This window comes from Emys orbicularis, chromosome 6 (assembly GCF_028017835.1).
Source record: "Emys orbicularis isolate rEmyOrb1 chromosome 6, rEmyOrb1.hap1, whole genome shotgun sequence".
Classification (NCBI taxonomy): domain Eukaryota; kingdom Metazoa; phylum Chordata; order Testudines; family Emydidae; genus Emys; species Emys orbicularis.
In genome coordinates this window covers 111178858-111204822 of record NC_088688.1, presented here as the reverse complement: position 1 = coordinate 111204822, position 25965 = coordinate 111178858, and the positions used below count along the sequence as shown (strand labels likewise).

General features: G+C 38.5%; 1 protein-coding gene across 1 annotated transcript in view; it reads right to left on the bottom strand.

Moving 5' to 3' along the window:
• PTPRD (protein tyrosine phosphatase receptor type D) overlaps positions 1 to 25965 on the bottom strand; it is a 398081-nt gene that overhangs the window by 21067 nt on the left and 351049 nt on the right. The window contains exons 23-24 of the mRNA XM_065406322.1: positions 17988 to 18107; positions 17362 to 17516 (exon numbers count right to left, since the gene is read on the bottom strand). Coding sequence (XP_065262394.1) covers positions 17362 to 17516; positions 17988 to 18107 — 275 coding nt within the window. The remainder of the gene's footprint in view (positions 1 to 17361; positions 17517 to 17987; positions 18108 to 25965) is intronic.

Sequence of the window (25965 nt, the reverse complement as noted above, 5' to 3'; positions counted from 1 at the left end):
TAAACAATGGCAGAAGTCCTATCCAGTCCTCTACTTATAACAAACACCATTCTGTGGGTATACACCCTCAACATTAAAGCTATGCTGATTAGTTCCTGTGGAAATCACCAAATCATAGGGTTGTGTTCAACAATATCTGGTCATGATATCAAGACCCTCCTGATTCAAAGAGGTTGGCCACAGAAAATACAGGTAGTGTAGAAAGTGCTGCGTGATGAGTGACCATTTAAGAATATTGAAACTTCACCATTGAGAATGAAATCCCAGGTGGGTTAAGAGAGGAACCCAACCAAAAATACTAGATCTTACACATCTCTAATTTCTGGAATGTTTACAATCTGAGCCCAGGGCAAGTTCTGAATCTTGCCAGTACCCCCTTTTATTTATAATGGGCCAAATCTAAACTTTTTTTCTGAACATGCCTGACTTTTGACATGTTAGAAATCTGAATCTAATTTTAAAGTAAGAGTAACTCTCTAGTTGAGATGCTGCATATGAGCCCTTGGAAACAGAAAGGGAGAAAACAATTAAAAATAACATTGTATAAACAGGGTTATTACATAACACTATGTACAAGTCTGTCTATTTCTTCCTAAAAAGGGGTGTAGGTTATATTACAACCTGCTCAAACAAATACAGTAATCAAGGAAAACCAAAACCAAAAAATTAAGCAGAGAGGCTTAGTATTAAGAAAAAAATTTTCATGTATTCTCTAAATAGTTTCTAGAAGGTATAGCTATCTACTTAAGCTGCACTCTCCTTGTAAAAGAAAAGGAATTGATGTTTGAGACAATATTCCATTTCATCTTCAGGTAACATGATCTGTGACTTTTCCAAGGATTTTAAACTTTCCTGATACCATATTTGAGGCTGAAACTCAGGGCATGGGAATGTGGGTCAATTATAATTTTCTTTTCTTTCAAAAATTACCATATAAATGCTACTATTTGAATCTGTCTTTTTCAAAAAGAAGTATATTTTTATATCTATTAACTTAATTCTATAACCTAAGCAGAAACACCCTCTACTTCAGTTACAACCCTCTGAAAACAAACATCTATTGTATCTTTGTTAATGACTTCGAAGACAAAAAGGAGTTTTATAACTAGATGTGACACACCCTGCTGACATTTAAATTTGACCACAATTACCCAGAAATTACATTAATCACTGTTATTTGATCATGAAGAATTTGAACTGTGGGAATCCTTGTGCGTGCGTGTTTTGTGGGAGCTACGTTTTTGGCTGAAACACCAAATTTCCTTACCAACCTTCATTTCTTTTATTTAATTATTTTCATTTTATTTTGCCCAGCAGTATCAAAATGTGTTGCGTGACTCAAGTTGAAGGATTAGAATTCCGGAGGAGAATGCATTTCTCTTTGATCCTGAAGAACTACGTTCCACATCATGGTGATAACAACAGAACGCTGTTTGTGCTTTTTGTTTTGCATCATTTCAACAGCCTTCAAACCACAAACACGATAAGAACAGCACAACTGATAAACCATCTCTATTTGATCTTCTTTTCGTTGTCCTGGTTGCTAAGCACCCAGGCTGATTCTCTCATGTCTTAGAATACAGTATGAAAACATCAGCTGAAGGCTGAAGCCCCCACAGTTCAATCCATTTATTATATTTTGAAATCTCTAAGCAAGAACGAAAGGGGAGAGGATTCATTTTTTCCAGGCAGGACAAATACATAATCATGGACCCAATGCTACAAAGTACTAAGCAACCTCAGCTCTCACTGAGGCCTAATTAAACAAGGGAAAAGCACTCAGCACTTCACAGGACTGGGCGTTATGTTTGCACCCATACTCCAAAAGCAAAGTAATCTTTTCTAGTTACTTTCCACTACGGGGATGATTCAGCTAATGAGCACAAATAAACTCTCAACATTTATTGTCACTTCCTTAAGCTCTTTTGTAGCATGTGAAATTACTGCCAAACTTAAAAGTTGAAACAAAAACATCTTAATTTAGTTAGTGATAGCCACTGCAATGTTTACATGCTGAAAGACGATGCAATCCATTAAACAAGCATGCCTACCAGGAAATTGTTATTGCTTCAATTTTATCATTCATCCAGTTACAACATTTGTTTTCAATTTCTAAAAACATGACTGAGTCAGTCCCACGAGTGGAAATATGCTTAATGTCCCGTGATGCGATGCAGTTACAGTGCACGAAAAAGGAAAATTAAGAGGCATAAGGGGGCCATTCTACACTAAAATCATTGTAACAGGTTGGCTTTTATGATTAATTTGTTGTTGTTTTAATGCTGACCCTTTATTGATACTTCAGTGATCTGGCAACGGAAGACAATGTAATTACTAAATTTTACAGATCATTTAATTGGAAACAAAGAGAGTGAAATATAGACCAAAAATCATTTAGGACATTCTTGACATATATCAAGGGATAATCTGATTGAATATTACAGTTTCAGATAGAATGAGACTGGTGTTTATGAACTGAAAGTACATAAAATTGATTGTGATAACGGGGACTGCTCTTTTTCCTCCTTGTGATTATGGCACAATACCAGCCTCATGCGGAACGTGACATGGAATTTTTAAGTTTAATTGTTCACTGGACTACCTTTTTTTCCCCACCTTTATTTTATACTGTAAACAAACATGATCTTTGCCAGTGGAGGCTTGTGAGGTTTCTTAAACCGGATACAAAAAAAAAAAAAGACACACAGGAGAGCACAGAACAGGCAAAGATCCTTTTGTACTCAAAATATGGTAGGCAAAGCCTAGCCTACTGATCCCAAGGACTTTTCACAAGCATCTGGATGGAGTACAGGAGACTCTTAAATCCAAGCAAACCTTGGACCTCCATCCCTTATGTGAGCTTTCTGAAGATTTTTCTTTCAGTATTTAGACGGCTTCTGTGTACTCTTGAAATTCATTAGGCTCTTTAAACATATTTACCCGCGCATATAAGCACAGATCTTTGTGGTGAAGGTCTTGCAGAAGTGCAAAAACATTCAGGTGACGACCTGTATTCCTCAGGAGTTTGGTACATTCCACAGGAGCTCCCCTGTTCAGCTCTGTACATTTAACATAAAAACCTCCATACTGGGTCAGACCAAAGTCCATCTAGCCCAGTATCCTGTTTTCCGACAGTGGCCAATGCCAGGTGCGTCACAGGGAATGAACAGAACAGGTAATCATCAAATGATCCATCCCCTGGTGCCCATCTCAAAAAGAAGAAGTTGCCTGATTGGATTTTATTTTTAAAAAAATATAAATCATAAAGAAAAATATGTTTAGCTTTTTCTCTAATAATTTTGAAGTCGCTTGAAAAGGCCTGATCCGGGACATAACTGTTTAAATATTAATTTATTAAATTAAAAGTGATGAGATTCCACCACTAAGTAAATGCATAGAGTAAGTGGTATGCAACAGAAATTCAAAAACTTGTGGTTCATAATATAATTAGTGCAACAGAATCAGGGCCAGCTCCAGGCACCAGCTTACCAAGCAGGTGCTTGGGGCGGCCACTTCGGAGAGGGGTGGCATGTCCAGCTGTTCAGCGGCAATTCCGCGGACGGTCCCTCACTCCTGCTCGGAGCGAAGGACCTCCCGCTGAATTGCCGCCGCAGATCGCGATCACGGCTTTTTTTTGTTTGCTTGGCTGCTTGGGGCAGCCAAAACCTTGGAGTCGGCCCTGAATAGAATGTATTTTTACTTTTGGTGCTTCTGTCAGTAAAAAAAAAATCGCACTTAAGATAACATCACTGAATCAAACTCCTTTGATACGGTACGAATTTTAGTTTCAACTCTGCAGAGCTCCTAAGTCCTGCAGAACCACAGATTCATTCCTATAAAGCTCCTAAGGAATGAAGGACTTGAATAGCAGAGTTACATAGTATAAGGGGGAAAATAACTCCCCCAAAACCTAGCCAATAGGTGATTACCATTAGAGACTATCTACAGCAGGGGTAGGCAATCTATGGCACGCGTGCTGAAGGTGGCACATGAACTGATTTTCAGTGGCACTCACACTGCCCAGGTTCTGGACACCGGTCTGGGGGGCTCCGCATTTTAATTTAATTTTAAATGAAGCTTCTTAAACATTTTAAAAACCTTATTTACTTTACATAACAATAGTTTAGTTATCTATTATAGACTTATAGAAAGAGACCTTCTAAAAACGTTAAAATGTATTACTGACACGCGAAACCTTAAATTAGAGTGAATAAATGAAGACTTGGCATACCACTTGTGAAAGATTGCCGACCCCTGATCTACAGGTTATCAATGGAGGAAGATGTATTATTCAAATACTCTTCTAATATGGAAGCAAAAACAACAAATAAGCATTTCATTCAAATAATGGATTGAAGGAGAATATCATATGAAATAACAAGTATCAGAGCTACAGATTATCCTAAATGAGCAAACTTTAAAAATGTGGCATCTGTTTACCTTCGGTTATGTTTAGTGTAGCAATCAGATCTGAAAGGTTTCTGTATGATTTCTTGGAGGGAGTTTGTATGATTGCTTTTTGTCTTGATTCATGCATGAATGTAGATTTGGAGAGACTTCTCATTCTTGTGTGATTTGCAGATTTGGATTAATATTGCATGATTACTTATTCACGCTTCCTTCCTCAAAATATCAGCCTTGGAGGAAGAACGAGCTCTTGCCGAGTGTGCTAGCACGATGGAATAGAGTGAAAAACATTGTAGAGTATCAAAAAACAAAAGTCCACGAACTCCAGTTTCAGGCCTCTTGTTTTTCTCTTGCCTCTGTTTTCTTCACAAAATTGATTGTTGCTTTTAAATAAATCAGTCCTCCATGTGTTTTAATTAAATCCCAGTTTTTATAGAAGATTGTATACAAGCACTTTGTAAAGTGAATCAAAAGCATTACATGATTCCTGCAATTATTCAGAAAAAGAAAGATCGGAATCTAGGACAAGTGAAGTTTCTCTAGCAGTCTGAGCAGAAATGGTGTTTTACTTGTACAATAAGGATTTGTGTGTGAACTTATATCTTCAAACTGGTACAGTCCACAAATGCCCTCCTTGAATCTTCCTGTATGTTTAAATACAATATTATATATTCTAATGTGTTGTATTCTGTATGTAGTATCAAATAAAAGGAGCTGTATTTTTAAAAAATACTATTTTCCCCATAAGGTTTGGTGAGTTTCGGCATACATTTTTACATTATACACCTCTACCCCGATATAACGCGACCCGATATAACACGAATTCGGATATAACGTGGTAAAGCAGTGCTCTGGGGGGGCAGGGCTGCGCACTCCAGTGGATCAAAGCATGTTCGATATAACGCGGTTTCACCTATAACACGGTAAGATTTTTTGGCTCCTGAGGACAGCGTTATGTCGAGGTAGAGGTGTAGATCTATAGGATACATTCCTAAAGCATTATTGTGATTATGCATTCCAATGAAGAGTGAAGTAAAGATCTGAATTCACTAACTTTGAGCTTTAAAAGGGAATCTGATCTGTAAAATAAATTTGAAAATGCACCTGAATATGATTAGTGTCTTCCAACAGTATACAAATCTACTCATGAGCAGTTGTAAAATTTGGATGATGACCGTCTATGGGTAAGTTATGAGAGAAATATAATGGTGATCAAATTCTCAATAAATAAAAGTGAAGATTAGGACAGTGGGGAAAAGTGAGTGAGTACAACATATGCTTCTGGAGTCTGGCAGCAATTGCTCTATTTTCCTTGTGCACTTCAGAGACAGCAGAATATTTGCAAGGATGTCTCCAGTCCCTTTTTCAAACTTCTGTCCATCACTGGATTTCATTGTGGGCTTTGGTGACAGTAACATGCACATACACAGCACTGCATCTTCTCCATCGCTAATGCAGGAATGGCCATTGCCCAGCTATTCCTGCCTCTACGGGAACTTAGCACATGAGTGAAAAAGAGGGATGTGTTTTGAAGATCCAGTCAAAGTGATGACCTTGTGTTCCTTGTGCATGGGTAAGCCAATATGAAAATTCATTGCTCCGGGGTTCCCCAAGCCACATCAGCATTCTGTTCAGTACTGGATATCATTCAAAAATCCTGGTCTTTTCCGAAGTCCTAAATGACTTGGACTCAGCCTACTTTAAGGTATGCTGCACTTCGAGCTGGGTGTGTTTGAGATGCTGTATGGAATATGAGTGACCATTTATAATATTATTGATACCAATATTAAAAAATTGCAAAGAATCTTACAAGATATGGCATGTAAGAAAAGTTATAATTGGCTAAATATGATAATCACATTTATATGTATGTTTCATTTTTGTATTGTGAGTTATAAATATATTTGTATATCAAACGTGTGCTGTGTTTCTGGGTAACACCCCGACAGATGGGCATCAGCAATATCTAGCCTGCTTAATGGCTCATGAAGGACAATCAGCTGTACAATGAGCCCATTGAGAAAAGGCAGGGGTTACCCCTATGAGTCAGCAGGATATGTAGGGACATGTCTGTCATTTGAAGAAGTGAGGTTTTTTACCCACGAAAACTTATGCCGAAATAAATCTGTTAGTCTTTAAGGTGCCACCGGACTCCTTGTTGTTTTTGTGGATACAGACTATAACATGGCTACCCCCTGATACTTGTTTGTCAGGACAGGAAACTCCAAGGGCTTTTCCATGCCCATGTGCTCTGATCTTGTGTTTGGGACAAATGATGTACAAACCACATGGCAAGGATATAAAAAGGTAGCTGCATCTTCTCCATTGTATCTTCAGTCCTGCTTCTCACCTCTGGAATAACTTCTCTACAAACTGAAGCTCTGAACAAAGGACTGAATGACCCATCCAAGCTTTGGATGCATTCCAAAGGAACTTTCAAGCCAGCAAACTCACCAATACTGCTAAGAATCTGATATATGGACTCTGAAGTCACCATTTAACAACTAGCTTCTCTTTCTTTTCTTTTATAATACAACCTTTAGTTTTAGATGCTAAAGGACTGGCTGGCAATGTGGTATTTTGGGTAAGATCCAAACTACTATTGGTTTGGTAATGTGCCTGGTCCTTTGGGGATCAGAAGAGCATTTTATATAGTGAGCAGAGTTATACATAACTTCTCACTTTACTGGACCTATGTGCTGATCGGGAGCCAGAGAACTGGAAGGCAGTAAAGCGGGCTTTGTGATTTCTTTTTTCAGCTTCTTGATAACCAGTGCGGGAGATCAGGAGCACAGTTTGTGACTGGTTGGTGAATCTAACTTCAGTGTTAACCTCCAGTTTGGAGAGAATCTGCTCTCCTTTTTGCAGCCTGCCCTGACCTTGGCATTTTTAGTGAGGGCTACCCTAGGCACCTCGGGTCACAAGGTGATTTCCAGCTCAAGGAGACATACTTGTGCTAACTCTGCTCAAGCTAGCATGCTAAAAATAGCATAGCTGCGCCAGTGTGAGCTGCTAGACACCTTGAGTACGTACCCATCCATACTGGCACACAGTTGGGGTGGCTAAACTGCGGCGGCCGCACTCTGTTTTTAGCATACTAGCTGGATCAGAGCTAGGGCAAGTATGTCTCCTTGAACTGGAAATCACACCTCTAGCTCAAAGTGTAGATACGTACCATCTCACTCTACAAACCTGAATAATACCTACAATTAGCAGGAAGCTTGGAGTTGACAGTGTTCATGAACAGGTTCAGAGGGGCATGAATTTTGGATCTCAATTTCACAAGATATTTCTTTACCTTTTGTTAATAACATAGGTTGAATGACTGACACACAAAAATCTAGCAGCATTTCAAAGGAAGAAAGAAATACCATCTTGCAGCCTGAGATTTGGTTGAAAATTTGTGACTGCTCTGATACATTGATGATACTAACAGACAGATAAAACAAAATAAGATAGCGATTGTATGCAAAGCACACAACTTCCCTGATGAACTCTTATAATCTGATAGTAGCATGCCATATTGGCGTGTTTTCTTAGCCAGAATGCTAAAAAAGTGAAATGGATAAATATCTTTTTTAGATGCCCATGTGGATAATCTGCCAATGACAGAATTTGTCCCACAGGACCTGGTTCTCTCCATTACACCATTATTTCATTGGAGTTATACTGATATAAAACTGGTGTGTCACAGTGGAGAATCAGGACCACCATGCTTAATAACCCTAAACATTTCTCATTTCTTAACTGTGGTGGATCATCGCGTGGTTGCACTTTAATTTCTCTCTTTCCATAGGATCTGAAAATTTCTGAGTTATTATATGGGGCAAATTACCTCCAGAAAAGCATGGAATTTTTTTGTAGCAATATTTTATCAGTGTCAGAACAACCATAAAATAAACTAGAATACCATTATAATAAAAATCAGGTGTCAAAACTAAACGAACACCACACAATGCACGATTCAATTGGAAGGAACAATAGGACAAAAATCTGATTCCAAATAACAGGATCCTGAAGTATTTATAATTTTTTTTTTTAAATAAAAGGAAAATATTCAAGCATTGGAACACTGATTGGAAAGCCTCCATACAAAGATAACAGAACTATTTTTAAAGCTGCATTTTATTTCTAGAGGCACAGGAAATCGATTTGAAAAAGAGGACTTTCATGCTGATTACTTTAGATCAAAATACAGCCCGTGCAAGTGCAGCCAAAAATGTTGTGTAGCCAAGCTGATGCAATGTGTTCCAGTGTACTATGTGTCCATGGATATTTGGGAATACACTGTAGGTACAGCTGGGAAATCTCAGTGGTACTCTTATCCAGATCTCAGCTATTAGGTTATAAAAATATTTTCACATTTCCTGCAGATGGCTAGATTCTTTTCTTCACTAGTAATTTTAGTTCAGAATTCATTATGGACAGCTGTTGGCTCTGATAGAACCTAATTTTCTCTTTTACCAGACTCAGCTGCAAGCAGTCAGATTTCCTTTCCCTTACAGAGTATATTATATATAAACATGAGCGGGGGGAAAAGTAACCAATTAACTAAATACATATGGATAAAATGACTCATTGAGATTGCTGATCAAATAATATACCAAACTACAGCATAAGTCAAAGGAAATTACAGGATTTGTAGAACATGATAATAAATATATGGCAATAATTATCAGCACTAAAATGCATTGATGAACTGAGATAACGTGGAAAACATATTGTTTTTGTTTAAACAAACTTATATAAATTATTTCATTTTAATATGGTTCAGGTCATTTAAGTCACTGAAATATCTTTAATCTCCTAGAGGACCTATTCAGTAGAAATTATTTGTAGACAGAAGCCAAGTCATTCTTCCATACCCCCTAGGTCAAATCAGCAGAAAACTTGGCCAAACCTTGGAACCATTTTTGCTGTCTTCCCCTCTTGAGGAAAGCTGCTCAAGGAGAAGGTGTATGCTTTTTATTAAGGCTATTCAAAAAGATATGACAGAAAGAATTCCAGAGAAGGGCAACAAAAATTATTAGCAATATGGGGGAAAAAAAACCCTCCCACGAGAGAAAAGTTTAAGAAGATTGGGACTATTTCATTTTAAACAAGCGATGAATAAAGGGAATATGGTAGAAATGTGTAAAATAATAATGTAACACTTCAAAGAAGGTCAATTGGGTGCTCCCTATTTACCTTTTCTTAAAATACATGAACAAACAGAAACTCAAATTAAAAGGAAAGTAATTTAAAAAGAAAAGGAAATAAATACCTAGTTATATAAGTGTGAAACTACCTCCCTGAAGCTATTAAAGCAAAGATGACAAAGAGCTGAAGAGTAAACAAATCCTGAATGATTATGCATTATGAAAAATAAAAATATCCACAGTTACATTAGATAGTTAAAGAATGAGATGGTATAGAAATCCTCATGCAGCAGGACTAAGCCAATCATTAGCTGCTTGCAGTTAGGACGAAACACGTTACTGAAAAAATGTCCATCACTGGAGTTTTACATTTTTCTTTGAAGGATTTGGCACTTGCTATGGTCAAAGATGGGTTTCTGATCTGATCTGGTATGGTTTTTTCTATGTTCCTTTACTGCTCAGGTGATTTACAAAACTATTACTTTTACGTGAAAGAAAATCTTGCTTTATGCAATCATGGAAGCTCTATTTTAGGATTTCAAAAGATAAGCTGGCCCTCAATCACAGCGCTGGCGGCACAGATGGGATTATAAACATAGGACTGATTTAATCAAAGAGACCACAAGAAGATATTTTTCATTATTGAATCTGAATGAATGCTATTATTATTTGTCATTTGTCCACTTTCAAATTTTAATGAATGCTTCTAGTGATAATTACTGGAACATGTACAGTGTAGAGCTAAAATTACATTTATGAAACGCTGGTTTCCTATGTAGAAATTTGGGAATTATTTTTTAAAACTTTTGGTGAAACTTGATAAATATCAAATTAGAATGTCATTTGTTAGTGTTCTTCGTATCACTGGGGATTGCTTTATCCTATATAGCCACATCCTACCTAGATTTTATAGCCACACTCATTGTCAAGGTATCACAATTGGGTGCTTCCTAGCAGCTAGCACACTCCTCATACTGTGTAAGCAATAGATAATTATCACTCCTATACTTTCAGATTTTTCCAATGTGGGTGCCTAAAGTTAGGCACTACACCAGGAGCCTAATTTTATAAGGTGCTGAGCATCTACAGCTCTTGTTGACTTCAGTGGAGTGGGGGTAGGCTTAGAACCTTTGAAATCAAGCCACGTATTCAACAGCCTAATTATGGATTTAAATGCCTAACTTTTGGCACCCAAGTTTGGAAATTTTGGATTAAATTCCCAGAATCCTTTATTAAAATCATTCTAAGGATCCATTAGTACTTAAAACCGTAGGCATTTCCAGGTGTACAGATTCACACTTTGCTTTTTGTCTATATAGTTCCAGTGGCTCTGAGCATACAACACGCTGGCAATTGCATGAGGATTCTTCTCATGATCAGCACAAAAAGAAAAAATCTAGGATACCCATCAGTTTGAGAGCCTTTAAAGTACAGGACACTAAAATGTTACATCTCTGAAACTGATTTTGTAGGGAATGTGAAGCTAGCCTTTCTATTCCTGTTCTTAGAACATTCGAGTTCCTCTTCCTGCCATCCAGGTTACTATTAAATGGTTCTCATTATGCAAATGAACTGAAAAACAATGTGTTGGTCTTTCAAATTCTTGTAATGAGCCATGAAACCAGTGTCCATATCTGATCTTTTAATACTTGTCCTCAAAGGAAACCTGCACAACACTTTCCAAAGGTGAGCCTGGGAACTTAAATGCATAACACTGCTAGACACTAAAAATCATGGACTCAACAGGGACACTTGGTTTCATAGCTCATTACAACAATTTGTAACACACACCTGCATGCTGACCCTTAATAGCCCACTTCAAACCCCTTTTGCTTAACAATCTAACCCTTATTGCCTGCTCCATTTCAAGTGGCCTCCTACAACATGCATCATCCCTTATGCTTAACAGTTTGTCCCAACTTGTATTGAGCTCAGACACTCTGAGTTCCCTCCCCAGACTGAAGAAGAGCTCTGTGAGTTCGAAAGATTGTACCTTCCACCATCAGAAGAATATCCAAAAAAGGATATTACCTCACCTGCCTTGTCTCCCCCAGCACATTGTATGGTCAGAGTCACTGAGATTGTCAAGACAAGTATGAAACAAAAATTAGAAAAGAGAGCTTATTATTATAAATTTATACTAGCAGGAAAGAAATATATATTACAGTTATTAAATATCACTAAGTCTCAAACATTTTTTCTTTGGCTCCAAGTGCAAGGAACATTGCCAGGCATCTCGCTATCTAATGCATGTCTTTAAAATGAAGAATTAACTTTGACATCCACTGCACTTGGCTTTTCCCTGAGATAGGGAAAGACCTCAGGATTATGGCAGCCTGTGGAGGAAGAGGGGTTCTAATCAGTCATATAGTGACCTGAAACTAGTTGCAGGTGGAATGTAATAGGCTAGCGCAATCCAACATATAGCTGTTTTCCATATGATTGCAAGAAGAAAGATTGCATACTAAATGCAGTGGGAAAAGAAAATGGGGGTTAGTACAGGAATTGTGGAATACTTCACACTGTGGTGTTAGAGATCTTTATTATACACTTTTCCTCTTCAATGCTATCAGCCACCCACGGAAGGGGAGTAAGGATTCTGAGTTGTTTTCAAGGCAGAGGGAGGGAAAGGATGAGGAAGCTTTTAATGTTTTCAATCTCCTTTGAGAGATTTTTGAATATGTACTGGAGGGATTTTTTCCACACCGTGAAAAAGGATAGACCTTCATCTGCAACCTATTCACTGCCAGGATTAGAAACCGAAGATTGTGTGGTGTGCGGCAGTGGGGGTTGGGAAGTTAGAGTCCAGCAGGAAGTAGAAAGGCATTGGTGTAATGTGAAACATTCCTCTGGAAACAGTGCACTCGTATCTACACATTTGAAATACTTTACCTTGGACAAATGTTAGGTAGATACCCTATTTTAAAAAGATTCAGGGCCATAATACATGTATTTATTAAAGTTAACTTGTCTTTAATGTGCTAATTAGGGGTTTCAGTACATAAGGGCAAGGTGTTACTCAAACCAAAAACTGACATTCCTCCAAACTATCCAAGTTTTTCTGTTCGCCATAACAGAACGCAAAGTGCATACTGAAACTTCATTAAGCTAAATGTCTCTGAAAGATATGCCCTATGGTGCTGATATTAAAAAAAAAAATTTGAAATGTCTGGCATTGCAACTTACATGTTAAGCTTTTATATAGTGTTACTGAAGTAAGTCCTAAAGTTTCTGTGATGTTTTGAAAACAAAGTGATATAGTTTCCAGATGCCCTCCAGTACAATTTTATTGTGATCTGATTAGCACCTGTTTGCCTGCACTAATCTAGCTTCAAACATACACATGTGCTTTCCCCACTATCATTAGAACACACATTATAGTCTATCTAATGCAGAATCCTTTGGTTTAAGCCTGCATTTAAAATAATAAATGCCTTTTAAAAAAATCACCTCTGCAAATTAAGACACATCAGTGTGGAAGCAGAAGTTGTGCTGTGATATTGCTGAACCGCTCTACAACAAAGAAATGAAAGGATAAATGTTTAAAAATTAATATTTTGTAAAGCAGCATCTATCTAGCTTAGGTATTTCTAAGGTGACTATTACCATGGAATATAAGCATCACACTACTTATTCCTATTGGGCCAATCAAGATTTGGATACATATCATGAATAGTATCTACAAAAAAAGGTAGGCTTCTTGGATTTCTTTCATCCTAAAATATCAGTCTCTTTTGAATTAGCTCATGTTTTCTCTTCTAAGTTTCACTTTTTAAAAAGTGCTGCTTGTATTGCTGTCTTTGCCAAAGTATTACACAACTAAGGATCACAGAATTTGGTACTATATGCAGAAATTATTCCTAAATTTGTTTAACTTTTTGCTCCTTTAGGGCTTGTCTACACACAACATATATATCACTTTAGCTTGACATAGTTAAAGCTGTATAACCCCCCTAGTATGGATGAAGTTATATCAGTATTATTCCTGTATAGGAGGCACATTTATACCAGTATAAGCTTTTGTGTAGATGAAGCCCTAATCTTGTCTTTGGCACTATTTCAGAAGCTTTATGCCACTATTTATTCCCTTCAGAATTGAGTATACTTTGATGGGACCGCCTCTTAATATCCTATTACCTAAAGAATACATACCTACTTTCTCTTACCCTTCTGAGTAACTAAGATCCTTGACTGCTGTACTGTAGGTTTTCATTTCTGCAACATGTTTTTTAAAACAAAACGATCAGATCAACACTCAGTATTTCACACGCAGCCAAGCCGTCAATTGCCAGAGCTAGAATAATTTTCAGTAACACACAAATGTTTCTCCTTCCTGGATCTTATTAGTACATGACTAGAGAGAAGGGATTGTGTATTCTCTTTGTATTTTTTTGCTTTTGCTTTTGTATTGATCTCATTATACAATATTCTCTACGTATTAGATATGTACAAACCATCTCTGACCATATGACTTATCTAGTCCAGTCATTCTGAATGTTGCCTCTTATTTTGTATCAGCAGCTAATTTAATCACTTAGGACTGAACTCCTTCCTGGTCACTGATCCATAAAAAGAATCCATCCTAATGTTTTCAATGTGGTACTCCAGTTGTCACTTCCCTTCACTTCAAACCATTTCCACTAATAAGCACACTATATCTTGGCCATGTAAGTGAATTCTTTATGCTTTCAACTAGCTCATCCCAGGGGGGGTTGGTGGCTTCTCGGCTCTCTATGAGCTGAGGGGTGAAAACATTATCTACTAAGCCAGCCCTTCAGCTACAGTGGCTTTGGTTCAAAACTTTCTCAGCTCCCACATTTAAATCAATCTGTAGATCTTTATCTAACCTAGTCTCGAGAGGATGTCTATCTTCAATCAATCTTTAGAGATTGCCATATCTGTTTTTAAGAGACATAGTGGACTGGAATAGCAGGATTGTAGGTCAAGATTAAGGTGGATTGGTAGAAATGTGTGGAAAAGCATGCTTTAAACCCCTTCACTTACAATACCTATATGTTCCCAGTTCTTAGTCTGTTGTGTTTATACGGTCAAATCCTCAGACCCTTACTAGGTTGTTAATCATTCCTTGTACAGGCGAACTCCTATTGATTTCAGTGAGAGTTTACCGGAGTAAAAACTGAGAAAGGAGCTCAGCGTTCAGCCCATGAACAACACCACCACCGTCAACAAAAACAGACATTCATAGACATTCAATGAAAAAGTAGCTCACTCCTGTGCTACATATGCTTAGTGGCCTAACTAATTTGTCTTTTTGGCTGTACTGTGTTGAAAGCTTTTTTGGCATCAAGAGAAATTGCATCCACAGTTTCTCCCTGTTAATTGTTTCATTAGCTTCTACCAAATGTATAAATAAAAAGCTTATAAAATTGTATTAATACTTTTATAATCTGTCATTATTACTGTTTATTGAGCCCTGGCAAAGACATTAACCTTACCCCCTAGATCTTACAATCTGTGTCCCTTTGTGTACCTCATACTCAGAGTGGGCAACAATGACGCATATTAAGATTTCTATTGACTTAAATGGGACTACTTGCATAAGTGCTGCCCACCATTAGCAAGGGTTGCACAATCTGGCCCTGCATTAGACGGACAATAACTTTCAGATACATCAGGGAACCTTGTGAAGGTCTAGTCTCAAAGCAATACAGATTTAAAAGAAACAAAAAACAAAAACCCACAAACCAACCAAACCACTACCGCCACCAACAAAAGTACTTCTTGCTTTGGTGGAGCAACTTTGCAATTTTTGACAGGAAAATGGTGTTTTTATAAGGGAAGTAAATGAGCTTTGCAGAGAAACAGAGGGAGGGAGCCCCAACTATAAGTTTAGTATGGAAGAGTGTGCAAATGTAACCCACACACCTTCTGGGTGTGGTGTTCTGTCCCATCAAGAGGCACAAAAACCACTTAGAGAGCAATTAATGAGTCTGCTCTACAGTCTTAGCTAACAGCCAGTTGACTTTTAGCTCATGCTGTAGAGGCTCATGCACTAAGCTCTAGAGGTCCCCGGTTCGATTCTGCCCGACAACGACCAGGGTCTGGGAAAAAGAAATGAAAAAGACCCTTTAAAACAATGGTAAGAAGGAAACAAGGAATTGAGAAGTAGATAGGCGTATAGGTAGCACAGCTCTGAAAGGGAGGATGAAAAACTTGAAACTGAAATGGAAGGTAGGAAGCCAGTGGAGAGTTTCAGGGAAACTAATTACCACTCATGAAATAGATCATGGAGTCATTGTGGATAGTTCTCTGAAAACATCTGCTCAATGTGCAGCGGCAGTCAAGAAAGCTAACAGAATGTTAGGAACCATTAAGAAATGGATTGATAATAAGACAGAAAATATTATAACGCCATTGTATCAAACCCTGGTATGCCCACGCCTTGAATACTGCATGCAGTTCCGGTCACCACATCACTAAAAAGCTATATTAGAATTGGAAAAGTTACAGAGAAGGGCAACAAAAATGATTAGGGGTCTGGAACTTCTTCTGTATGAGGAGAGATTTAAAAAAAAAGATGGACTGTTCAGCTTAAAAGAGAGATGACTACGGGGGGGGATATGACAGAGGTCTATAAAATCATGAATAGTATGGAGAAAGTAAATCGGGAAGTGTTATTAACCCCGTCATATAAGCAGCGGTCACCCAGTGAAATTAATAGACAGTAGGTTTAAAACCAACATAAGGAAATATTGCTTCACACAACACACAATCAATCTGTGTAACTTGTTGCCAGGTGATGTTGCGAAGGCCAGAAGTATAACTGGGTTCAAAAAAGAATTAGACAAGTTCATGGAGGGTAGGTCCATCAATGGCTATTAGCTAAGATGGTCAGGGACACAACTCTGTGCTCTGGGTGTCCCTAAAGCTCTGACTGCCAGAAGCTGGGATTGGATGACAGGGGTTGGATCATTTGATAATTGCCCTCAGGGACCCTGTGATCATCTAATCTTACCTCCTGCATAACACAGGCCATAAGGCTTCCCTTCATTAATTCCTGTTTGATCTAAAGCACCTCTTTTAGAAAAGCATCCAGTCTTGATTTAAAAATTACCAGTGACAAAGAATCCAGCACAACCCCTGGTAATGCATTCCTCATGCTCCCTTTGAGCTTCCATCCAATCTCCGTTTTAAAGTGAAGGACTAAACTTGAGTCTGAAATTCAGGCTTTTCTTAGTCTTAATAGCAGTTCCCTTTTATCTTCTCTAGATTTCATGCTATTTGTTTTAATGTGCAATATTAGAAACCATAAAAAATATTTTATTACTCAAAAAATACCAGAACATAGTTTCTCCAAAATACACCGTTTTAAACTAAGAGCAAACACAACACTGCTTCTTTTTCTCCAGTGATTTCCGAATATACCTGTGTGTTAACTATCCTGTCTACCCTCTCTGCTTACAGACTTCTACTAACAAATAGTATATTCTACTTGCACAGACTCCATGTATTCTAAAATGAGCTCCCAATGCACAAACCAAAAATCCTTCTCTGCATCCATCAAATTTGGCAATTTTGCACTTGAATTCCTAATTTGCCATTTACCTGCCCATAAGTATGTTGCCAAATAGCCAACATTTCATGTTACAATTATAGAATGTCACGAGATGCAAAAAACCCACTAGGTCATTGAGACCAAGCCCTTTCATAGCATGGCCAGGATGCAATCCCAATACAGAAGAAACCCCAGAAGCACAAAGGATATTATTCATATACTTTAAAACACAGGGCATTAATCATAAAAACAATTTCAGTGTGATATTTTGAGATGCTTTGAAGTAAAGTATGTGCCTACCTGCAATGCACCACCATAGGTCCAGCATCAGGAGGGTTACAAGTTTTGACTCGTCGTAGGAAAGCTAGGAATGGTGTAGGATGTTCTGGAACTCCATGGTCAGGCCAGGCAGTGAACTGGAATTGCCGCACTTCTCTTTTCTCACTTGAACCATTCTATCAAATCAAAAATTTTAACGAAACAACTGCTATCTAATGCTATGGCAGCACTATGGAATGAAGTGATGGCATAACTGCATATAATGATGAAAACCAGCTAAACCTCATGTGGGAACAGAGAGAAAGCGAACTCCTGCTATAGGAGAAAATATTACAACTATTCTAAATTGCTGGTTTTGTGGTTCAAGTGACATGAGGGTTTTAGTTATACTTTACAGCACACAGCAACAACTGCCTGTGCTTCAGCTAATTCTTCATTCAATTAAACCGTTGTTCACAGTCAGAGCTCCATATTTACCGATGAACTGCCAGCCTGGGAGAAAAATGCACTGTGATAACAGAAGAACTGTTTTATTCTTCAGTGTTGCCAACAGGATCAAGATTTAAGTAAATCCTTAAGAGATCTGATTTCTGCAAAGCAGCCTTCTTTAAATGGTGGGAGCAGGGAGGACACCACAGAAAACGTACCTTGTAAAGTGCAAATGTCCGAACACAGTATGTTGCCAATTCAACAGTGTCTAGCAGGGTCACTTGGATCAGCCCATATGTCTCTGTCCCTCTGCTTGGCCAATATTGATCACACTTCACCTGTAATAAACATGTAACATATTCATTTTATATATTAATATATTTATTTACAATATTATGGGCCAGAGCCTCAGGTAATGTAAATCAGCATAGCTCTATTAAAGTCCATGGAGCTATGCTGTTTAACAACAGGTGAGTACACCTCTACCCCGATATAACGCGAATTCGGATATAACGCGGTAAAGCAGCGCTCCAGGGGGGTGGGGCTGCGCGCTCCGGCGGATCAAAGCAAGTTCGATATAACGCGGTTTCACCTATAACGTGGTAAGATATTTTGGCTCCCGGGGACAGCATTATATCAGGGTAGAGGTGTATCTGGTGCAAAGCATGTACTTTAATGCGCACCTGGATAGTTTTTCTTGTTGTGGCTCTTAGTATTGCTTTTATTATGGTTATCTTGATTTAGGTTATAAATCAGTGTAACTCCATTAAAGTCAACAGTGCTATACCAATTTACACCAGCTTAGGATCTGGCCCCAGTCTTCAGATACCTTTTTTTTTTTGGTAATACAATGTTGCTACAAACTCATGTTTTTAAATCTTTCCACCATACTGCATATATTCTGAATGTTTCACATTAGTTCCACCATATATAACTTGATGTTCTGATGCTAATTTAAACCATATTTTAGTATGTACAGAAATATATCACAATGAAAGACTGGATTTCTTTGGCTTTTAGTTCTTTTAGTTAGTGAATAAAATAAATAGAATGGCACCAATAACTATGAAGTGAGCTATAGGAAAATATAATTTCCTTCTCAGTTCATTGTTATGAAACATATCAGGAAATTACATCAATAGACATTTAAAATACATGGTTTGATAAAAAGAATTCATCCATCAAATTTTAAGACACAAGCCATTTCATCCAGAGAAATCTCCATTTCAAAACATTGCGTGTTTAGTTTAACAAGCTGAAATAATTCTGTATAAAACAGATGCATAATACAAGTGTGTATTTATTATCTTTTCTGAAACGGAATGATTTGTTTTGGTTAAAGATACCATCTATGATCTAAAAGGCTAGGGGGGAAAAAGAGTTGTTGATTATTTAAGACAATCACAGTCATAGTATAAAAACAATATAAGGTTTCAATATTTGAAAATTCTTTTATTTGAAATGAATGATACCTGATGCTGAGGCATACACTTATGAAATAAATTCTTACAAATTAGCCTGGCTAATACGGTAAAGAAATATGCTATAGTTTGAACCCAGTTGGATACAAGTTGAATCCAAGTCAGATGCAATCCTAAAAGAACAATGAGAACAAATACTGCACTGTATTCCCAATAAGAACACAAATTGCTGTGTGTATTAATCCAAACTGTTTTTATTTACAGAGAGAAGAGAACACCCAAGAACACTCAGATGTTCTTCAGCTTTTTCACCCTGCATACAGATTCAGCACTCTTCCCAAGCACCACCACCCTACACAGTTTGAGATTTCAAAACATTTCATTCATTCTGAGGAACAACAGGAAGGGGTCTACAGATCGCTGCAGATCTATGTCCACACTGCGGTTGGGATTGTGCCTACCAGCCCCCCAGGTAGACAGACTGACTCTAGCTTTGCTTGAGCTAGCATGCTCAAAATAGAAGCCTGGGCTTGCCACCCAAGTTACATGCCTGTTCACCCGACCTCCTGGTGGCTAGCCCAACGTGCTGCAACATTCACACTGCTATTTTTAGCGCACTAGCTCGTGCAGAGTTAGCATGTCTTTCTATCTAGTCTGGGAAGCATGCTCCCAGCTGCACCAGTTCACAAACCCTAATGGTTCACAAACCACTGTTTGTGAAGCTGTCATCTGGTTGAAGAACAGAAAAAAAAAACCTAACAATTGAACCTGCTGGAAAAAATTCATTGGGGGCTGGGGCGGAACGTTTGACAGTAAGTGATGTCCTAAATCATACTTGGAGTCTAAAACAAAAGGAACAAGTTATTAATGGGAATTTGATTTTTCTACACTCTTAAAATAGGGTGACCAGATAGCAAGTGTGAAAAATCGTGAGAGAGATTGGAGGGTAATAGGCACCTATATAAGAAAAAGGCCCAAATATCAGAACTGTCCCTATAAAATTGGGACATCTGGTCACCCTATCTTAAAATGAGCTTCATAGACTATATTATTATTTTATTAATAAGAATTAGGAAATTACCACCTTCTGCAGTTTTCTGAAACTTTGGGAGAATTAATATTGGTGGTTTCTCCTGAACATCTGTGATTTATTTGTAAGATGTCTACAGAAGGTGGAAGCCACACAGATCTTGTGTAGACCAGATAAAAGATACTTTTTTTCAGTTGTGTTAGTTCAATCCAGCTATCAACTCACTGAAAATCCCACTTATCATTAATGTAAACACAGATTAACACTTTTAGCTCAATTTTAGCAGGTCCAGTTATAGTTTAGGGATTTGCCTCATTCATGGAAGATGCCATATTATATGCTTTTACACATTCAAAAGACTTATTAGTTAAAGCTCTCGTTTGGGTCCTTAGCAACCAAAACACAGATGCATTACTATAATTATGTTTTGAGTTGGTAAGAAAAGAAACAAATTTTAAAAACTTCAATTTAAAACTATAAATAAACCTAATGCAACTTTTAGTATAATACATATGAAAACTGAATGTGTGTGTGTGTGTGTGTGTGTGTGTGTGTGTGTGTGTGAGAGAGAGAGAGAGAGAGAGAGAGAGAACGTATTTGTCTGTCTATCCATCTATCCACCCGCTTAGCCCTACAAACATCTCCCACTTTCAAATTATATTTCAGTAGAAGAAGTACCAGCTTCCAGTAAGCAGGCCTAAGGAACAGCCAGCTTTCATGCTGAAAATACTTGATAATAACATCTCCCAAAAGGATCTAGAGAGAGAAAGAATGTATTATGTTCAATATAGTTAATGCAAAGAAGGGAGTTTTCTATAGCTTTTTGAAGTCTCAAAAAGCTTTTCTTACGTTGTCCCATCCTTCCAGGGATGTAGCATGCCATTTACCTTCCTGAAAGGAAAAGATGTTGTGGCCTAAACAAATTGAAAATGCTCCTTTAAGTCCTTTATTCTCCAAAACATACCTATTTCCTTAATATTCACTAATAATCTCCATGTCAGACATTAGGAGGGTCACTGGAAGTGCAGTGAGCTAATGGTAAGAATGCACTCAGATTTCAGAAGCCTGTAGAAAACCACTCTCTTCAAATTAACCCTGATGAAAATAAATTAGTTTTTTTTCTTTTGGGTGTGTGTGTTTTAACCCCTCTGCCCTTCCCCCCCCTCCCTTTGGAGATGTCCTGAAATATTTCCTGTGAGAGCTGCTGTTCTTGGGTCATGCTGCTAGAAGCTGACGCTGCTTGTTCGGGAATATTTGCAACTTCCGGTTCAGTGCATCATGTTATTTGAAAATGGGAGCCGCTGACTACAAATATTGATGTTTAGAGGAAACAGAACGGATTTAAGTTTAGAATTTTGGACGATCATATGAACTGTAAGTTGATGGTACTAGCGAAAGTACTCAGATTTGTATTCTTTTTCCTTCTCCACTTGCCCCAGTATAAGACGTTTTCTCTTTCAAAGATGTGCCGTCCCCTGCCCGCCAGCTTCTCATGCTCTGTGATCATAGATATTAAATTCCCAGGACTCCTAGCAATTTTCAGTCCGGTTTATCTTTGTGAGAGGTTAAAACACGATTTTTTGTTTGGATTTCAATGGCAAAAGGATATTAAATAGTATATCTTAACTGTCAAGTGACTATTGTGCTGGTAGAGTCACTATATTTAAATGTTTAAGTCAAGATTTTCTGAAATGAATAGTGCTTTTAGGGCCCAACTCAAGACACTTAAAAGGAGCCTGGTTTTCAGAGGGTAGGTGCCCATCACTTTCTGAAAATCAGGCCCCTTTAAGCTGACTCAAGTTGGACACCAAAAATCGCCAGTCACTTTTGAAAACTGTGGCCATTATCTATTTCTTAATGCTTCTGTTTGAGCCTAATTTGACTGCAGGTCCCTAAAGGGACTGTGTACAGTGCCAAGCAAACTGACAGCCTTTAATACATGAAATAAATAATGATGATTATGATGAAGTGGGCCCCTTGCACTTCCTCTCCAGATGCACACATAGCAACAATTTATTTACAAGGTCAGTCCATCGAAAACATAACACCCTCCAACAGATTCAACAATACTCCGCACCCACATCCCCTTATTTTATTCACCCCTCCCAGGGCCGGCTCCAGTGTTTTTGCCTCCCAAAGCGGTGGGAAAAAAAAAAAAAGCCGCGATCGGCGGCACTTCAGCTCTACTTCCACCGCTTCATTCTTCGGCGGCAATTCGGCAGCAGGTCTTTCCCTCCGAGAGGGACTGAGGGACCCACCGCCGAATTGCTGCCGAAGAGCCGGACATGCTACCCCAAGCACCTGCTTGCTGCACTGGTGCCTGGAGCCAGCCCTGACCCCTCTCAACCTGGTGACACGTTATCATGCTAACAAACCAACTGCCACTAAGTTCAGGGATGACATTAGCTGACATTGGTTCAAAAGATGAATGCATTTATCATGTAGTCTTAGTGCTATTTTTACACAAGGCACATAAAGATCATGATAGGCACATTCTTATAACTTCAATACTCTCTCTCTCTTTCTCTCAGGCTCTTTCATACAAAGCAGCCAAATCCTCGTTCTTCATGGTATTATGAGCACTCACTGAAAAGAAAGCTGTAGGAAAATTGAATGTAGAATTTTTTTTCCAATCGGAATGAAAAGCCTGAGACTGTTTCAGACCTGAGGAGTTTAAATATCACCAAAGAATATTCATAGATATTCACACTTCAACAAGCCACAGACACCAGGGAGGATACTGGCTTGCATCAACAGAGCTGAAGGAGGCAAGTTTCCATATGAGCATGCACACACAAAAATTCCTGACATTCAGGGGTAGAGAAATAATTTTCCAGTACAAAGTTCTACCACTCAGCCTGAAAAACTCCTTGAGGGTATTCCTAACATGTAAGTCAGCTGTTGCAGGCCACCCGAGACGATAGGGACAAAATGAAGTTCAGGAATGAGACAACAAGTTAACATAGGCAAATCCAGGCAGACTACATCCCTTGATGCAAGAACAGCATATACATTTTGAATCTGGAAGAATAACAGTTTATACAAAAATGGCTTTGTTTCAGTTTTCCTACGTACATATAAAGGTGCTCACTTCTACACAGAGTTTGGGATAGTTCTTCTTTAAAAAAGGAGACTTTTCTATAATGATGCTGAATAATAATAATAATAATTTGTCTTGAGCTTTTAATTTCTTTATTCAGAATAGAAAAACAAATTATGGTGAGATGATATCTGAACAGTATCAGGTCAGACTTTACCATTGATTCCCCTTGTCAAAACTGTAAGATGACAGATTCAACCACATACATTTCCATTAAAAATAAAGGTCAAGATGTTATAAAATTACTTGTGGTTTTAGGTTCTTCGTTTTTTGGATCACCTAGTTTGAGACAATTTAAAAAGGCCCAACATTCAAAAAGATCAGGGGTGTAAAAGAGGTAGTGAAGGAGTGTAAAACTAAAAATGCTAAATTCAGATAAGTACCCAGAAGTTTATAAGCTTGCTTGAAGCTTATCCAAATTGCTTAAATCTTTTGGGTTTCCAAAATCAGGCTGAAAATATGGAAGCAGTAGACTCTCCTGCAACATAGTTCAATTTCGTTTAAGGTCCTCTCTATACTAGCTTTTAAATGCTCTCTTCTTAAACACAATTCAAATAAACTTGCAGCAAAAACAGCTTGTAACACACCAGTTAGTTAGCAAGTTAACTCCCTATTTTAAAAAAAAGTATCTAAGATAAGATCAGTGATTCTAATTGTCACGGGGTGCAGCCCTCATCGCCTGACTGGAGCCTCCTCCTAGTCATGCTGGGGATTAGCTTGAGGCCAACGCCCACATTCACAGTCTGCACACTGTCTCTCTGGCTCTGCTCCTGCTTACGGCTCCCCTCTCAACTCCCAGAACTGCAGCATCCTCAGCTCTATGGCTGGGTCGTCATCTGTTTCCCCCTTCGGGGGGGCGGGGGGGAGAGGTGCATATCTGTCCAACAGTCCAGCCATTTCCCCAATGGTGAGGGTGGGGGACCTGGGCCTGCGCACTACTCTGGGCCCAAACCCAGGGACCCTGTAAATAGCAGCCTCCTGTTGCTCCTCTGTAACCTCCATCAATGCTGCTATATTTCCCTTCCCCATGGCCCCAGCACCTTCTTCGTCCTTACCTCTGGGCACTCAGCTCTTCAGTCCCAGCAGCCAGCAAGGAGCTCCCTCTTGCTTCCCTGGTCCCTGCCAGCAGCTGCTTTGTCCAAGATCCTTAGTTCTCTCAGCCCTCCGGGTATGCAGTCCTTCCTCCCTTGGCTCCCAGCAGCAACTGACTCTACCCTGCCCTGGCCCCTGGCCTGCCTGGACCCGGATTGGCTGCTCCACCCAGCCTCTCTCCTATTGGCTGCTTCCCCATGCAGCCTCCCTAGGCCTCTATTAAAGCTTTACATGACAGTGTGGGGAAGATGTACAAATTCTTAATACGGGAACATAGTTAATAGATAATTCAAAACAAAATCTGTAAATTACTTCTAATTTGATCCTTAAAACTAAATGCATCACAGATTGGTATACATGAGAGCAAACTAAGGTTGGACCCCCATCATACTTTTAACACAATTCTCCCTTCCACCTGCCTCAACCATCTACCCAGGCATTTACAATGTTAAATTTAAAACACTCTTTAAACCTCTTTTAAACACTTCATGTGGTCAATGAAGACAGAGTCTTAGGGATTCAATGTGAAAAAAGGATAAAAAATTATTTTCCCAATGGTCTTACTTACAATGATCATTTTAAAGGCTGAGATGGACAGTCATTTTGTTTGATGCTTTGTAAGGGCCAGATCGTGATGCACTTACACACAGTGAGGACTACCTTATTCCATAAATACTACCATTGACTTCAGCAGGACTATTCTGGGTGAGTAAGGGTAGCACAATGCCACTTGGCTATAGGCATAGAAGATTACAGGTCATGGGAGTACCGTTATAACCTGATCAGCTTGCCTTGTCATTAGAATACCTCATAAAACTCACTCTGCTCCTATATGATAGAAATTCGCTCAACACATAGGTCTGATTTGGGAAGTTTGCTATTTAGAGCCCAGAATGTAGAGTATTCATCAGTCCAATAAGGTAATAAAAGTGGGTTTGCTATATTCTACCCTTAGAACATATCCCATTTTGTTACACCATTTCTTGGTTCCAGCCAAAGCCAGAAGTGACAGGCCAGAATGGTACAAAAATGAAAAACAGCATAAGGAAAATTTTTATATATTTTTGAATCTCAAAACTGCAAAGAATAGTCACTAATGGATATAACCAGTAAGCAAAGGTCTTATAACCACACAGATATTTGTCCTATAGCTCAGATTGTTCCAGTGACTGCTTAGAAAACCCATATAAGAAAATATTCTATTGCCATTGCATGGGTATTCAACATCCAGATTTACAAAAAACCCATTACAAAAACAACCAAGACAGACAACACAACGTAATCATCATGTATTACATAAACAGGTAAGATGGGACCAAATGAAGGATGATAATGCTCAGAAAGTATGGAACTTGTACATTCAGGAGAATCTCTGTCCTACAGCAGCGTATTTCCCAGAAACACCAAGCAAAAATAGAAGACACTAAATTATCTACATATTTCTTTTCATGAATAGCACAGCTTTCTGCCAACAGAATGTGCTAGATGAGCAAAAATTCAAATAACTAACCGGTTAAACCTTGATATTCCTATCAAGAACTTGCTACACAGTA